Below are 13,964 nucleotides of genomic sequence, written 5' to 3' on the forward strand. Positions count from 1 at the left end.
ATAAATAAAAGTACATTCTTTTCATGCTTGTTCGCAGTTTCCCAAGTTAACAAGGTAGGGCTGGGAAAATACATACATTCATATACACATCTATACATTACGTACATATATACATATGTAAATGTTCATGCTTGCTCGCCCTCATCCATTCCCGATACAACTCCGCCCTACAGGAAACAGCATTGCCATCCCCTGCGTCAGCGAGTTACTACCAGAAAACAAGACAAAAAAAGGCCACACCCGTTCAAACTCATTCTCTAGATGTCACATGTAACAGAACAAAACCACAGCTCCCTATCTATACCCACATTTATTCCTTTACTTTCTTCCTGCCCAATAATTTCTTATATCTTTATAAGGCTCCTACAGCACTCAGGAAGCTGACAACATATACCAATCACATCCATAAGTCATAAAATGTAGTGATGTGTGTGCATATATGTGCAGAGAGTGTAGGGCAATTGAGTTGCAAGTGCTTGGTGTCTGCGTACAGTGCAGTTCCATAATGGGCATAAGGAGTCCTGAGATATGGTGATACAAAGTTTGTGGGATTGTCTTGGGTATAGACAGGAAAGTGAGATTCATGTTTGTGTATGAAGTACGGCTTCTGATGGGTGTGAGTGTAGTGGACTGAAGATTGAGTTGGGAGGCGGCTGTTTATTGCTTATGAGGTCATTTCAATGTGTGTATGTTCTGTCCGTGTTTTATCTGTTACTGGTGAGGGAATAAATTAGCTGAGGTCACTGAAGCATGAAACGGGTAAGCTTTTCAAGTCTACTCAGCAGTGTGCATTTACTGTGATGAGGAGCAAAAGCTAATGTCTAGTGAGGTTAGCTGCTGGAGTCTAGTTGGCTGGTTGCACTGGTTAAGGATGTTGAAAGGATGCAATTAATTTCTGATCAGCTCATCAATGTATATACTTCCTTACTCTCCTGCCCTAGGAATCCTTTCTATATATAAAAAGAAAAAAAAAAGAGCACTACCCATGTATTCCCTTTTGGTCATAGATGGCAACTATGAAGAGTGGGAGCAGGGGCTGGGAGGGAGTCGTGAGGATTTTTCCTTTAAGGCTTCATTGCTTCTTGCCTTTTCCAGATGATACTTCAATAAGAAGGGAAATGGCAAACAAGTACACACACACAAAAAAAAATGAGCTTCAGACTTTCTGGGAATAAAGAATAACTGTTTTTGCAGGGCATGGTCAGATGATCTTTGACAAAAATTAACATGCATTACATGCACAGAAACACACCTGCAGACCTAAAATCAGACTTTTAATAAATATCCAAAAAGTTTTATGGACAATGCTTATATAGATGACTATCTGTGTGTGAATGATAAGAGAGGCGGAATAAGAAGATTTGGCAGTACTTGGCTGGGTGAGGTACGCATGAAAATATTGGGAGATAAGGACTGACAGATAAGTCTGTAAGTGCCATCCTCCTAGCTAACTGGAGAGAAGGCAAAGGCACATTAAACGTAGCAAGAGATATAATAGTGTATGGATACGATTTGTATAACAAAAAAAATACATTCATAAGCCATAAAGGTCTGGTTTAATTGACAGATCAAACACAGCTGGTAAAGTGTCAGGTAATTCATTATCTTAGATTTAAAAAGCCATGCTCTGGCATCAAATGAATCTAGCCAGCTAACCAAGAAGGTAAAATCTTATAGAATGATTTCATCCACTTTTCTTTTAACAACTTACCTTTAGGCACAGTGATCTGTTGAACTGAAACACCCTGTTTCGCTAAAGCCTCAACAGGAAAGTTAGGTTGAGCTCCTCGAGATAAAATATTTGGCCGATGGATGAGTCCACCTTCTAATCGCTGACCCATTTCTGCTTGTAATGGCCGAACAGTACCAACTGGTTTGGCATACACTACCCCACTGAAATAATGTATGTGTAAAAATCTAAAATGAAAATATAGACTCAAATATCAAATACTGAGATAATGCACACTAAAGCAGGGCATAAAAACCGTGCCTATACATGATGATAAAGTGCATATCAATCATCACAGTATAGTAAACTCAAAATATCATCTCATGTTCTTTTAAGAATACAGAACCACAAAAAATAAATATCAATACCAAAATTAGCACAACTAAAACACCATATAAACAGTATCATCATACTCTTCTATAAGTAAATATTAGTCATACTGTATATTTGTCATATGAAAAAAAAATATTATACAAAGTAATACACAACTCTTCATTTGGCTTACCCAATCTTGGTACCCATGATAACCTGCTGGCCCTGCTGATTTTTTGGGTAGAATGCAGCATATGATGGTCGACTATAACTGATATTTGCTTGCTTTTCCAATTCATACGATCTTTTCGCTAAACGTTTTTCTGCTCGTGACAGCTTCTTGTCTTTTCGATCCACAAGTAAACTTTCATGCTTAAATGGGGCTTTGGTAAACAGATTGCCATTTTGACGTATAACATCTTGTAATATGCAATCCCTGTATTTTTCAACTTTATCAGTCATATCAACGGGATCGGGATCACTTTCATTTTCTACTAAGAGATTACTGATTTCCTTAGAAGACAAGTGGGCATCAGGATTCATTTCATCAAGAATACGGTCTGAAATACCTTGTTTGTTTACCTGTCTGTCATAAATACGTTTTTCTAAAGAATTATCAGTAACAAGTCGATAAATATGGCACTCTTTTTTCTGGCCGTACCGATAAACTCGACATACTGCCTGAGTGTCATGGCAAGGGTTAAATGAGGCATCAAATACAATCACTCTATTGGCACCCACTAAATTGATGCCTAAACTACCAGCTCTGGTGGACACTAAAAATAATTTGATATTTGGATTTATATTAAATTCATTGATTAGCTTCTCCCTTTCTTGAGCAGAGGTGCTACCATCTAGCCTGAAATATGAGCGATTTCTAAGCCAGCCTTCGTATGTACCAGGTATATAAGACCTCTGGAGGAACTCTTCAAGAAGGGTGAGGGTAAACAACGACTGAGAGAATACAAGGATGCGGTCTCCTACTCTTACACAGCCCTCCAGAATCTGAAAGAATACCTGGAATTTTGCAGAGTTTGTCAGTGACCCTGGGACATAGTCCTTAAACAATCCTTCAGTCCATTCAAAGGTCATTTCATCTTTCTTGGTTTCTTCCTTTTTCTCATCTTTTTTATCTTCTGAATTTTCTTCCTCCTCTTCTTTTATATCTTCCTTTTTGATATTTTTTTGGTCCACTTCTTCATTTTGTTCTTTGGGTTTTTCCTCCAATCCTTGAGTAGGAGTGGCAGGTGCAGGTGTAGCTGGAGTCGTCGGAGTTGCTGGTGTGGCAGGAGTGGCTGGAGTGGTAGGGCTTGGTTCACTTGTTGCACCATGACTGCTGGTGCCATTAGGATACACTGCCTGATTTCCATGCTGATTATTACAAGGTTGGCCAAGTGACTGTCCTGATGGATTAGAAACTCCTATTGGCTGCCCTGATTGATTAGACACTCCTATAGACTGTCCCGATGGATTAGACACCCCCATTGATCCCCTGGAAGAATTGGCAACTCCCATTGACTGATCTGATAAACTAGGAACTGCAACTGACTGTCCTGAGGGGTTTGGAACTCCTACTGGTTGTCCTGGAGGATTGGAGACTCCCATTGACTGCTCAGAGGGATTTGGAACTCCCATGGGCTGTCCTGTATGGTTTGATAAACCCATGGGCTGCCCAGAATTATTTGGAGCTCCCATAGACTGATCAGTAGGGTTAGGTAATCCCATAGACTGTCCTGGTGGATTAGGTAACCCCAGAGACTGTCCAGGTGGATTGGGTAACCCCATAGACTGTCCTGTTGGGTTAGGGACTCCAAGAGGTTGCCCTGAATGATTGGGGTGTCCTAAAGTCTGTCCTGCATGATTGTGGACTGCCATAGATTGTCCTGTAGGGTTGGGAAGACCCATCGACTGTCTAGAAGGACTTGGAAGTCCCATAGGCTGATTAGGACTGGGAAGACCCATACCCATTGGAGAGTTATGCATGTTTGGAGCCCCAGAGGGATACCCTGGCAAAGACTGACTGACAGGGGGATTGTGTTGTGGGTACTGTGGAGCGTAAGGGTTATTATATGGAGGGTAGGATCTAGGATCAGTAGCACCATAGCCCTGATTATACCAAGGGTAAGGCATTTGCATACCATAGCCCTGATGTACATTATGACTACCCATGCCATAATTGCCGAGACCACCCTGACTGTCTCGGAGCTGACCCATGCCATGATGCATCACTGGTGGCCCCATTGGATCTGGAAAACCCATGTTAGGTTGCTGGAGGCCCATTGTACTTTGATGATTCATATTTAGCTGTCCCATCCCTGGCTGTGGAGGAATCATGCCTCCTTGCAGGCTCATACCCAAGCCCGTGTTGGCATGCTGCTGCGGCAAATTTCTATTCATCTGTCCTGGTGAAGCCCAGCTAGGAACTGGGTGTGATGGAATATTTAGTAATGAAGGGTTTGGCGTACTTATGGAAGATGTACGTCGTGACTTTGATTTTCCTTCAACTTCATCCAAGTCCAAGTCAAAATCCTCATTGCTTTTCTTCTGAACAAAGTTATACAATACATCTGGGTGGTTCCAAATCTGAAGAGAACAGAAAAATATTACAGTTACTTAGTCTGTAAAAAGTACTGTTCCTAGATGAACAAACATAATCTGGAGAAAAAAGATTATAATCTTTCTGTCAATATCATTTGTGCCTTCTCCCACAAACACAAAGGGGTTCCACATGCAGCATTTATCCTAAGCATATCAGAAACTGATCCTCTACTCCCTTTAAAGTTTTAAAGGTATCATTTTCCAAACATTTCTGTTTCTATCTCTAAACCTTTAAATGTTAAGGGCATTACCTCTTCAAACATTTTTGAGCCTGAACATAACTAGTGGCAACACAGACCCATAAGAATGCTAAAGACTTCTGAACCAGACTTCGCACTGATTTCATTACCACGGAAACCATAGCTCCCTATCCACAACCACATCCTAAAGACCTATCCATGGTTCAACTCAGATGCTTCACATGACCTGGTTCAGTTCAGTGACAGCATGTTAATCACTGCAAACCACAATGTTCCAATGCATTCTAATCTGTGCAAGCCTTTTACACTCTGGCAAGTTAAAAGTCCCTATCCTTCCACTTCCAATTTAGTCTACCCATTCTCCTTGTTCTCTCCAAACCTGACACATATCCTCTTTGTTAACCTCTCCACACTCATTCTCTACATATGTCCACACCATTTCAGTGTTCATAAATACTTTCCCTTGTCTCTTCTTTTCCCTTCCATAACTCTTTCTATATTTCAATTAAGGCTCAGCCTCGATGTGGACTTCTGTCCACTACTGGAGTCTTCAATGTAATAATAATGATAATGGGTATGCTTGAAGGAATAGTGGTTCTAACAATGTTATATGGTTGCGAGGCATGGGCTATATAGATAGAGGTGTGTGGAGAAGGGTGGATGTGTTGGAAATGTGATGTTTGAGGACAATATGTGGTGTGAGGTGGTTTGATCGAGTAAGTAATGAAAGGGTAAGAGAGATGTGTGGGGGTAAAAAGAGTGTGGTTGAGAGAGCAGAAGAGGGTGTTTTGAAATGGTTTGGTCACATGGAGAGAATGAGAGAAGAAAGATTGACAATGAGGATATACGTGTCAGAGGTGGAGGGAACGATGAGAGGTGGGAGACCAAATTGGAGGTGGAAAGATGGGGTGAAAAAGATTCTGAGTGATCGGGGCCTGATCATGCAGGAGAGTGAAAGGCGTGCAAGCAATAGAGTGAATTGGAACGATGTGGTATACCAGGGTCGACGTGCTGTCAATGGATTGAAACAGGGCATGTGAAGTGTCTGGGGTAATCCATACAAAGTTTTGTGGGACCTGGATGTGGAAAGGGAACTGTGGTTTTAGTGCATTATACATGACAGCTAGAGACTGAGTGTGAATGAATGTGGCCTTTGTTGCCTTTTCATAGCACTACCTCACGTGCATACGGGGGAGGGGGTTGTCATTTCATGTGTGGCGGGGTGGTGACAGGAATGAATAAAGGCAGTAAGTATGTATACATGTATGTCTGTGTATGTATATATGTGTATACATTGAAATGTATAGGTATGTATATGTGCATGTATGGACATGTATGTATATAAATGTGTATGTGGGTGGGTTGGGCCATTCTTTCGTCTGTTTCAATGCGCTACCTTGCTAATGCGGGAGACAGCGACAAAGTATAATAAGAAATAATAATAACAATAATGATAATAATAATTTATTTATTTATATTTATTTTATTATTATTATGTTTGAGGACATAATAATAATAATATTTTATTTATTTTATTATACTTTGTCACTGTCTCCCACGTTAGCGAGGTAGCGCAAGGAAACAGATGAAAGAATGGCCCAACCCACCCATATACACATGTATATACATACACGTCCACACACGCAAATATACATACCTATACTTCTCAACGTATACATATATATACACACACAGACATATACATATATACACCTGTACATAATTCATACTGTCTGCCCTTATTCATTCCCATTGCCACTCAGCCACACATGAAATAACAACCCTCTCCCCCACATGTGCGTGAGGTAGCGCTAGGAAAAGACAACGAAGGCCACATTCGTTCACACTCGGTCTCTAGCTGTCATTGTATAATGCACTGAAACCACAGCTCCCTTTCCACATCCAGGCCCCATAGAACTTTCCATGGTTTCCCCCAGATACTTCACATGCCCTGGTTCAATCCACTGACAGCACGTCGACCCCAGTATATCACATCGTTCCGATTCACTCTATTCCTTGCACGCCTTTCACCCTCCTGCATGTTTAGGCTCTGATCACTCAAAGTCTTTTACACTCCATCGTTCCACCTCCAATTTGGTCTCCCACTTCTCCTCGTTCCCTCCACCTCTGACACATATATCCTCTTGGTCAATCTTTCCTCACTCATTCTCTCCATGAGACCAAACCATTTCAAAACACCCTCTTCTACTCTCTCAACCACACTCTTTTTATTACCACACATCTCTCTTATCCTTTCATTACTTACTTGATCAAAGCACCTTACGCCACATATTGTCCTCAAACATCTCATATCCAGCACATTCACCCTCCTCTGCACAATTCTATCTATGGCCCACGCCTCGCAACCATATATCATTGATGGAACCACTATTCCTTCAAACATACCTATTTTTGCTTTCCAAGATAATGTTCTCGACTTGCACACATTCTTCAACGCTCCCAAAACTTTCGCCCCCTCCCCCACCCTATGATTCACTTCCGCTTCCATGGTTCCATCTGCTGCCAAATCCGCTTCCAGATATCTAAAACACTTCACTTCCTCCAGTTTTTCTCCATTCAAACTTACCTCCCAATTGCCTTGTCCCTCAACCCTACTATACCTAATAACCTTGCTCTTATTCACATTTACTCTCAGTATACTTTTTTCACACACTTTACCAAACTCAGTCACCAGCTTCTGCAGTTTCTCACATGAATCAGCCATCAGTGCTGTATCATCAGGGAACAACAACTGACTAACTTCCCAAGCTCTCTCATCCACAACAGACTGCATACTTGCCCCTCTCTCCAAAACTCTTGCATTCACCTTCATAACAACCCCATCCATAAACTAATTAAACAACCATGGAGACGTCATGCACCCCTGCCACAAACCTACATTCACTGAGAACCAATCACTTTCCTCTCTTCCTACACGTACACATGCCTTACATCCTCAATACAAACTTTCCACTGCTTCTAACAACTTGCCTCCCACACCATATATTCCTAATACCTTCCACAGAACATCTCTATCAACTGTCATATGCGTTCTCCAGATCCATAAATGCTACATACAAATCCATTTGCTTTTCTAAGTATTTCTCACACACATTCTTTAAAGCAAACACCTGATTCACACATCCTCTACCACTTCTGAAACCACACTGCTCTTCCCCAATCTGATGCTCTGTACATGCCTTCACCCTCTCAATCAATACCCTCCCATCTAATTTCCCAGGAATACTCAACAAACTTATACCTCTGTAATTTGAGCACTCACTTTTAACCCCTTTGCCTTTGTACAATGGCACTATGCAAGCATTCCGCCAGTCCTAAGGCACCTCACCATGAGTCATACATACATTAAATAATCTTACCAACCAGTCAACAATACAGTCACCCCCTTTTTTTATTAAATTCCACTGCAACACCATCCAACCCCGCTCCCTTGCCAGCTTTCATTATCCGCAAAGCTTTTACTACCTCTCCTCTGTTTACTAAATCATTCTCCCTAACCCTCTCACTTTGCACACCACCTCAACCAAAACACCCTATATCTGCCACTCTTATCATCAAATACATTCAACAAGTCTTCAAAATACTCACTCCATCTCCTTCTCACATCACCACTACTTGTTATCACCTCCCCATTAGCCCCCTTCACTGATGTTCCCATTTGTTCCCTTGTCTTATGCACTTTATTTACCTCCTTCCAAAACATCTTTTTATTCTTCCTAAAACTTAATGATACTCTCTCACCCCAACTCTCATTTGCCATCTTTTTCATCTCTTTTTCCATCAAAATTGCACCTTATTTCTTCCTATGTCATCGCATATTTTTATGTGTAGTAGTCAGACACACGGTTATCACTTTCATGGCTGCTAAATGCACACTCCAATATTCTGTCAATGTGTTTGTAAGGCAACGGCCAGCTGTGAATTCCTGAGGGTGGATTACTACAACTGATGACAATGGTATCTCTAAGAGATTTAATGGCCATTCATGGAGATTTACAACAGAGCAAGAAACATCATCACATATCTTGTACATATGTAAGATTCTGGACCGAGATGTGCATATGTGTAGAACAGAAGATTAATAAATCATGGTGGCTTCCAATCAATAAAGCTCAGATAAAAATATTTCCTTAAAGACTTGAAAAAGAAAGCTAAGTAGCCTTAGGTCACTATATCCTTTAACCCACAGATGACCTAAACAGAAATGCAGGGATCACTCAGCAACCCTGACTTTTTCCTTTTTCATAACTGACAGACAAGACATGGACAAAACATGCCCAAACTAGAGGCCATTTTGGTTGAAAGGAATAAAGAAAGAGAAAAAGAACGTAAATATCTATTATGGCTCTGCAGATCATGAAGTTTCCATGGGAAACCCGAAGAACAGCAAGGTAAACCAGGGCCAGAAATGCCATTCTGTGACAAATGAAAATATGTGAAGCATGCAGAACCCCCCCTAAATATATTGCTTACCTATCATTCCCATAAATTCAAATATCAGATGAACCATATGAAGTATAAATGTACTCACCTTACAACATATAGCAAATGCTTTTAAAGGATTTGCCATTGTTTTGGTTGCAGCTAATTCAGACATGAATGTGGAATATAGTTTGCGTTGAATTTCAGTCATCCTACATAGTAACACATGCTCCTCTTTCATGGGCAGAGTATTTGCAAGAACCGTATGACCTCGTCTGAAAAGAAAAAAGAAAATTAAATAACAGTAATAATAACAATAATATACATACCTACACATATCAACATATAAATACATAAACATACACAGACATATACATATTTACACATGTACATAATCATACTTGCTGCCTTCATCCATTCCTGTCACCACCCCACCACACATGAAACAGCATCCCTCTCCCCCGCGCGCGCGTGAGGTAGAACTAAGAAAAGACAACAAAGGACACATTCACTCACACTCAGTCTCTGGCTGTCATGTGTAATACACCAAAACCACAGCTCCCTTTCCACATCCAGGCCCCACAAAACTTTCCATGGTTTACCCGAGAGGCTTCACATGCCCTGGTTCAATCCACTGACAGCACATTGACCCAAGTATAGCACATCGTTCTAATTCACTCTATTTCTTGCACGCCTTTCACCCTCCTGTATGTTCAGGCCCTGATTGCTCAAAATCTTTTTCACTCCATCCTTCCACTTCCACTTTGGTCTCCCACTTCTCATTCCCTCTACCTCTGACACATATATCCTCTTTGTCAATCTTTCCTCACACATTCTCTCCATATACAGACACAGACATATACATATATACACATGTACATATTCATAATAATAATGATGGGAGTGGGCGGCTAGAAATCCTCCCCTCCAGCTTTTTCTTTTTCAAAAGAAGGAGCAGAGAAGGGGGCAAAGTGAGGATTCACTGTCTATGCACATGTATGGGCACTTATCATTTGTTATGAAAACATTTATCAGCAAAAGATAAGAAAGTCAGCATAAAATCTTCCAAGAAAAAGTCAAAGCAAGAAGAGAAGATATACAAGTCTCCATACGTAGTTTCACCAATTTCATCTACAGTTTCATTCACTGACAATTCTATCAATTTGTCCACCTAACTATGGCATTCTCTCTCTAGCTCTATCTACTTCCATATGTGTTCATGCTATTCACGGTGTACCTTTTAAAAAAGTAACATTTGAATGCATTTAGGAATAACCATACTGTACTGCAAATCAATTAATTTTGTTTCTTCTAGAAAATATTCCCATGAAAGATCCCAAGGAACATAACTAGCTTTTTCACATGGGTCCTCATGGGAAAATGGCTTTGTTCAGAGTCATATTTCCCAGAAATGCCACCCAGCATTAACCAGGGTCCCCCTGTAGTGTTCAAACACATACAAGATACAACCTGATCGAAAATGACTTCGAGTAAAAACTAGATCGAATTTGCTACTAGAACCTTAAGGCATAAAAATCGTTGAATAAATCCTACATATATGTTCAAGCCTGTAAGAATCAAATTAGTTATCATGAGTGTTTTTACACCCATGTTCATGTACCAAAAAAGAAATGCATTAATAAACAACAATTAAGAACAGACTTGAAACCAACCTTTGAACAAAGCCTTCCAGTAACGAGTGGAGCACATGTGCTCTGTATCTCATGAGCTTCATATCCTGTGGAGTTGAATCTACACACTGACCATTTTGAATTGGCCGCTCGAACATATTGCTAAACTCGGTCTTTGTACCTGTTGAACCCAAAAAACAATAATATATATCTGAGTATCTTATCCTAAGATTTCACTGAAAAATGAAGTTCTTCCCTAATTCTTAACCTGAATTTCCTTATTTTCCCATGTTAAAATATGAAACCTTATTCTACGGTTTTCATAAAAATCAATCAATTCTTTTCAGAACAGTTGCTTCTGAATAACAAAGACTAATCAATTTAAAAAACAAATCATTAATATGTGCTCTCTCACCAAGATAGTTTGGTCTGACAAAATCAACCATACACCAATATTCCATGAGATTATTTTGTAGTGGGTAACCAGTGAGGACAACCCGTCGTTTAGTACGAATATTCTTCAAAGCCTGAGATATGTTGGCATGGGCATTCTTGATACGATGGCCTTCATCACATATCACTAAATCAGGACCTGGCTTCACAAGTGCTTTCTGGATTTCTGTAAAAGAAGACACAGATTTTCTAAAGTGAAGCCAAAACAATAAAATTTCTTATAGGCACAGGCACTCAAAAAAGTGTCCTATCACAAATTTGAAAGAAATGTGTATAACTTTACAATACTGCCTTCCAGGGCTTTCAATATCAAATGCCATAATATTTTCAATCTTTTAATAAATTTTCCCTGGTTAGTCTTACTTCATGTACAATGATCCTTCTAAACTAGCAGAAATCTCCACTAAAGCTACACCCCTTTTACAATATACCCGTTTACTCTAACCTTCCATTTAATCCTTTGTCTTTTAAATATGTTCCCACTTACCTCAGTCTATCTATATCTCCAAAGATATTCTTTCACTGAGTCCATTCATTCCACTAAACTACTTAACAACACTGTAAAACGTACGAAGGAGCACCTAAAATCTTCTCACCTTCAAGAAGTTCCTTGTTCTTATCTTCTTCTTCAATATCTACAACTTCTTTATTATCGGCATCTTTCTTCTTCTTCTTTGGCTTTTTGGGCTTCTTTAGTGACAACTGGCGGTACAACTCATAACCCATAAGCAAAACTCCACCTGATTCGTACCACTCATTTATTACCTTTGACCTTTGGTTCAAATTCTTTAAAGAATCATTCAACAAATAGGTTTTAAACTTTCGGGGCCAAATTTCATAACCCTCAGGAGTAGTTGGTGGAATAGCACTTTCATCAGGAAGCCAAGTATTGTACTCGGCAAGCCAATTTTGAAGTGTGTTGATTGGCACAATAATTAGGACAGTTTGTGCACTAGTATGTCTCAAAAACACATCCGTAAAGGAGACAACCTGAAAATTCATAAGCATTAATAGTGTTACATAATCTGAACAACACTAATTAAAATGATACCTAAAATATCCAAACAACTTATGTCAAAATCATCTATGAACCAATCCCATCTATTCCTATTAGCTCCACTCCCATTAGATGGATCAAGTCTGTAAAGGCATACATCTTTTGTGGAAATTGATTTTGCAAAACTGGAGTCTCTACCCCAAACCCTGCTGGCTGGCTGATGACAGCAATGCTCAGTTCCTTCGGGTAAACTTGTAACTCATTCTAATTGCCTAACTGTTAACCAGACATGTTTAGCTGAACATCCAAATAATCTTTTTTCTTTTAATATTTAATCAACATTTCTTACATGAGAACACACAGCTCCTTTTCCACATCCAGGCCCCATAAAACTTTCCATGGTTTACCCCAGACGCTTCACATGCCCTGGTTCAATACACTGACAGCATGTTAACCCCGGTATACCACATCATTCCAATTCACTTTATTCCTTGCACGCCTTTCACCCTCCTGCATGTTCTGGCCACAATCGCTCAAAACCTTTTCCACTCTATCTTTCCACCTCCAATTTGGTTTCCCACTTCTCCTCGTTCCCTCCAACTATGACACATATATCCTCTTTGTCAATCTTTCCCTACTCATTCTCTACATGTGACAAAACCATTTCAAAACACCCTCTTCTGAAATATATGCATATCATTAGTGTGTGTGTGTGTGTGTGTGTGTGTGTGTGTGTGTGTGTGTGTGTGTGTGTGTGTGTGTGTGTGTGCGTGCATGCGTGCGTGTGTGGTGTGTGTGCAACAGAAGAGGATTATCATATCTGGAAGTCTCAATCAACAACAACTTACCTGAAGTGTTTTTCCAAGCCCCATTGAATGTGCCAATATGCAGCCAAATCCATTTGATGTCTTGAACTGTTCAAGGGATTCCACTATGTTATCATAGAGGAACCGGATTCCTCCAGTCTGTAAAGAAAGATTAAAATTTCATGAAAAAAAATAAGGAACACGATCAAGGGGGGAAGGTTAGATTCTACTCTTAAGAGGAATAAAATGTAGTTTTTAATTTTTTTTTTTTCTTTTTTTGCCGCTGTCTCCCGCGTTTGTGAGGTAGCGCAAGGAAACAGACGAAAGAAATGGCCCAACCCACCCCCATACACATGTATATACATACGTCCACACACGCAATATACATACCTACACAGCTTTCCATGGTTTACCCCAGACGCTTCACATGCCTTGATTCAATCCACTGACAGCACGTCAACCCCAGTATACCACATCGCTCCAATTCACTCTATTCCTTGCACTCCTTTCACCCTCCTGCATGTTCAGGCCCCAATCACACAAAATCTTTTTCACTCCATCTTTCCACCTCCAATTTGGTCTCCCTCTTTTCCTCGTTCCCTCCACCTCCGACACATATATCCTCTTGGTCAATCTTTCCTCACTCATTCTCTCCATGTGACCAAACCATTTCAAAACACCCTCTTCTGCTCTCTCAACCACACTCTTTTTATTTCCACACATCTCTCTTACCCTTACGTTACTTACTCGATCAAACCACCTCACACCACACATTGTCCTCAAACATCTCATTTC

At 40.2% G+C, this 13,964-nt stretch overlaps 1 protein-coding gene across 4 annotated transcripts in view; it reads right to left on the reverse strand.

The window, feature by feature from the left end:
- The window catches only part of LOC139765498 (uncharacterized), a 134,667-nt gene that overhangs the window by 43,935 nt on the left and 76,768 nt on the right, over window positions 1-13,964 (reverse strand). For all 4 annotated transcript variants that reach the window (XM_071692958.1, XM_071692959.1, XM_071692957.1 and 1 more), the window contains 7 exons: window positions 13,212-13,328; window positions 11,963-12,356; window positions 11,329-11,532; window positions 10,956-11,094; window positions 9,392-9,557; window positions 2,235-4,624; window positions 1,712-1,893 (listed from right to left, as the gene is read on the reverse strand). In XM_071692958.1, coding sequence (XP_071549059.1) covers window positions 1,712-1,893; window positions 2,235-4,624; window positions 9,392-9,557; window positions 10,956-11,094; window positions 11,329-11,532; window positions 11,963-12,356; window positions 13,212-13,328 — 3,592 coding nt within the window. The remainder of the gene's footprint in view (window positions 1-1,711; window positions 1,894-2,234; window positions 4,625-9,391; window positions 9,558-10,955; window positions 11,095-11,328; window positions 11,533-11,962; window positions 12,357-13,211; window positions 13,329-13,964) is intronic.

The sequence above is a fragment of the Panulirus ornatus genome, chromosome 55, assembly GCF_036320965.1.
Source record: "Panulirus ornatus isolate Po-2019 chromosome 55, ASM3632096v1, whole genome shotgun sequence".
NCBI lineage: Eukaryota > Metazoa > Arthropoda > Malacostraca > Decapoda > Palinuridae > Panulirus > Panulirus ornatus.